The sequence below is a fragment of the Chrysemys picta genome, chromosome 18 (genome assembly GCF_011386835.1).
Source record: "Chrysemys picta bellii isolate R12L10 chromosome 18, ASM1138683v2, whole genome shotgun sequence".
Classification (NCBI taxonomy): Eukaryota; Metazoa; Chordata; order Testudines; family Emydidae; genus Chrysemys; species Chrysemys picta.
Window position 1 is genome coordinate 21,238,430 of NC_088808.1, and position 2,624 is coordinate 21,241,053.

The 2,624-nt window shown below is 39.0% G+C and overlaps 1 protein-coding gene across 1 annotated transcript; it reads left to right on the forward strand.

Moving 5' to 3' along the window:
- Nucleotides 1-1,053: 1,053 nt before the first annotated feature.
- B3GALT9 (beta-1,3-galactosyltransferase 9) lies at nucleotides 1,054-2,160 on the forward strand. The gene has a single exon (XM_005299522.5). The coding sequence runs from the start codon at nucleotides 1,057-1,059 to the stop codon at nucleotides 2,158-2,160; it is 1,104 nt and encodes a 367-aa protein (XP_005299579.5). The 5' UTR covers nucleotides 1,054-1,056.
- Nucleotides 2,161-2,624: the final 464 nt, after the last annotated feature.

The following is a 2,624-nucleotide window of genomic DNA, read 5'->3' on the forward strand; positions in this document are numbered from 1 at the left end:
GGGGAGGAGACCATTTAGAATTGCAAATGTTACCTTGGGTCATCAGCTACAATAGGACTGCGCTGACTCCATCCCACTTACTAATGAATATGCCTATAGTAAAGTAACTGGAAAGTCGGTTTAGTTATTTATGCTAGAAACCATGACTACAAAAAAGCATGGAAAAAAGAAGTCCATATCTACTAAATACAGCTTGTACAATTGTGTTAAACTAAGAGGTGGAAGTCTAAAATGATAAATGATTTTCCTAAGGTAAATAGCAGCCCGATCCCTTGGAATATTTAAAATGAGACCAGGCAAAACATTAACAGATATACAACAGGACACAGTCCTAATTAGTAGGGAGATCATCTAGATGAAATGATCAATTTCTTCCAACTCTAATTTCTGGCATTCTGAATGAGAATGAGTCTCTATAATTAACAAGTCACAGAGACTTTCCTCTTTAGTTCACAATAATTCTTCAAGTTATGGGCATTTAATATAGAATATCAGGGTTCTAACCCACTGCTCAAAGCAGGACCAACCCCCAGACAGATTTTTACCCCAGTTCCTTAAATAGCCCCCTTAAGGATTGAACTCAACCCTGGGTTTAGCAGGCCAATGCTCAAACCACTGAGCTATCCCTAAATGTCACAAAGATTCTGCTGCATAAAGCTTTTAAAATTATCCAATTTATGCTGGAGCACATTGTGTAATCTCTTGGTCATTAGGAAAACTGACACCAATAAATTAGACCAAATTCAGAAAATATTAACATGTTAATGTATGTTGCTACCATTTCCATATGCTGAACAGAGTAGGCCTGACAGACAAATGGGCTTATCACACTTTTCATCCATGGATCTTTTAGCCCTTCACAAAATATGGGCATCATTCTCTATTTCACAAATGGGGAAAGTAAAGACCAGAGAGGAAACGTAATTTGTCCAGAATAGCAGAGCAGAGCAGAGAAACAGAACCAGGATGTCCTGGTTCCACATCAGCCCGGTATCATCTGAAATGACTACCTCTAATTATAAAGGCAGAAGTGAACGTCTATCTCTTCTCCAGGTGATGTTCTGCAGGCTTCGGACACATCAGTGGTGTTTTATTATATTCAACATCATGCTTTTCCATGCTTTGCTGTTTGGAGGAGATTTGCTGGAGGAATACTTTCTACATTCGCTACCGGTCACCTACACTGACATGAAAATTCTCAAAATCAGGGAGAAGGCCAGGAAATTAGACATGGATCCCCTAAAGACCAATATGTCCAAATCTTACATCATCAGCAGTTCAGAGGTGTGCTCAGATCAAGAGGTATTTCTGCTTGTTATTGTGTGCAGCAGCCCAGAAAACAGCACAAGGCGCAACCTGATCAGACGAACATGGGGTAATGTGACAGGCATCAGGGGGTACGCTGTGCTTGTTTTGTTTGCTTTAGGAAAGACAGCTTCAGAAGCCATCCAGTTAGACATCAGTGAAGAGTCTCAAAAGCATGGAGACATCATTGAAGGAAACTTCCTTGATTCTTTTGAGAATCAGACACTGAAGACTGTGATGAGCATGGAGTGGACAGTAACATTCTGTTCCACCGCAAGGTTTATTCTCAAAACCAATGAAGAAATGTTTGTCAACATTCCGAGTTTGGCTGAATACTTGCTTAGCTTAAGAACACATCTCGAGGATATTTATATTGGAAAGGTCATTCATCACGATATGCCTGACAGAGACCCTCAAAGCCAGAGCTTTGTTTCTCTCAGTCAATACCAAGAAGAGTATTACCCAGATTACTGTAGTGGAACGGCTTTTGTCATTTCCCAGGATGTTGCTCGGAAGATATACATTGTTGCCAAGGAAACACCAGTTTTGGTTCCTCCCGATGTCTTTGTTGGAATCTGTGCTAAGAACGCTGGCATCATACCCATTCAAAGTTCTAGATTTTCTGGGAAAAAGCACATTAGATACAATCGATGTTGCTACAAATTCATTTTCACCTCTTCCGAAATGAAAGATGAGCTATTTAAAGAATGGAGGGAGATAAGTGATGGAAAAGACTGCACTTTACTGGAAACTTATTATGGGCTGGTGTCCTGCAGAGTCTTGACCTACTTTGACAAGTTTAAACATTTTAACATGGAAACAATAAAAAATGAGGCTTTGCATTTTACCAACTAAGATTTAATTTCTGTATGTGAAGAAACTCTGTACTTACACCTTTAACTGGTAATTTTTCCTGTTAGAAAGTTCATCTTATCTTTCACCTTTTGCTTTGAACATTTCCACTCAACCTTAGTTTTTAAATGGGAACGTTCCCCCCACCCCACCCTGTTCTTACAGTGAATTATTCCTGATGCTAAAAAAGGATGTGTTTTAATTCAGTAATTTAATTTATGATGCGTGCACCGGCTGTGCTTTTTTTCCCCCCACATAATGTAGAACTGCATGCAATTCTTATTTTCTAAGTAAAAACTGTTTTAAAGAATTGGTGTATATCCACTGTTTTTTCATGTCATCTACTTGTTTGCCCCTCTATGCAGCAACTAGTTTTGATCCAATTTGACTGAGTGATGCATCATTCAATCCCAAACTACCTTGCAAAATATGGAAATCATATCACACTCCAGTGAAATGTAGTTATC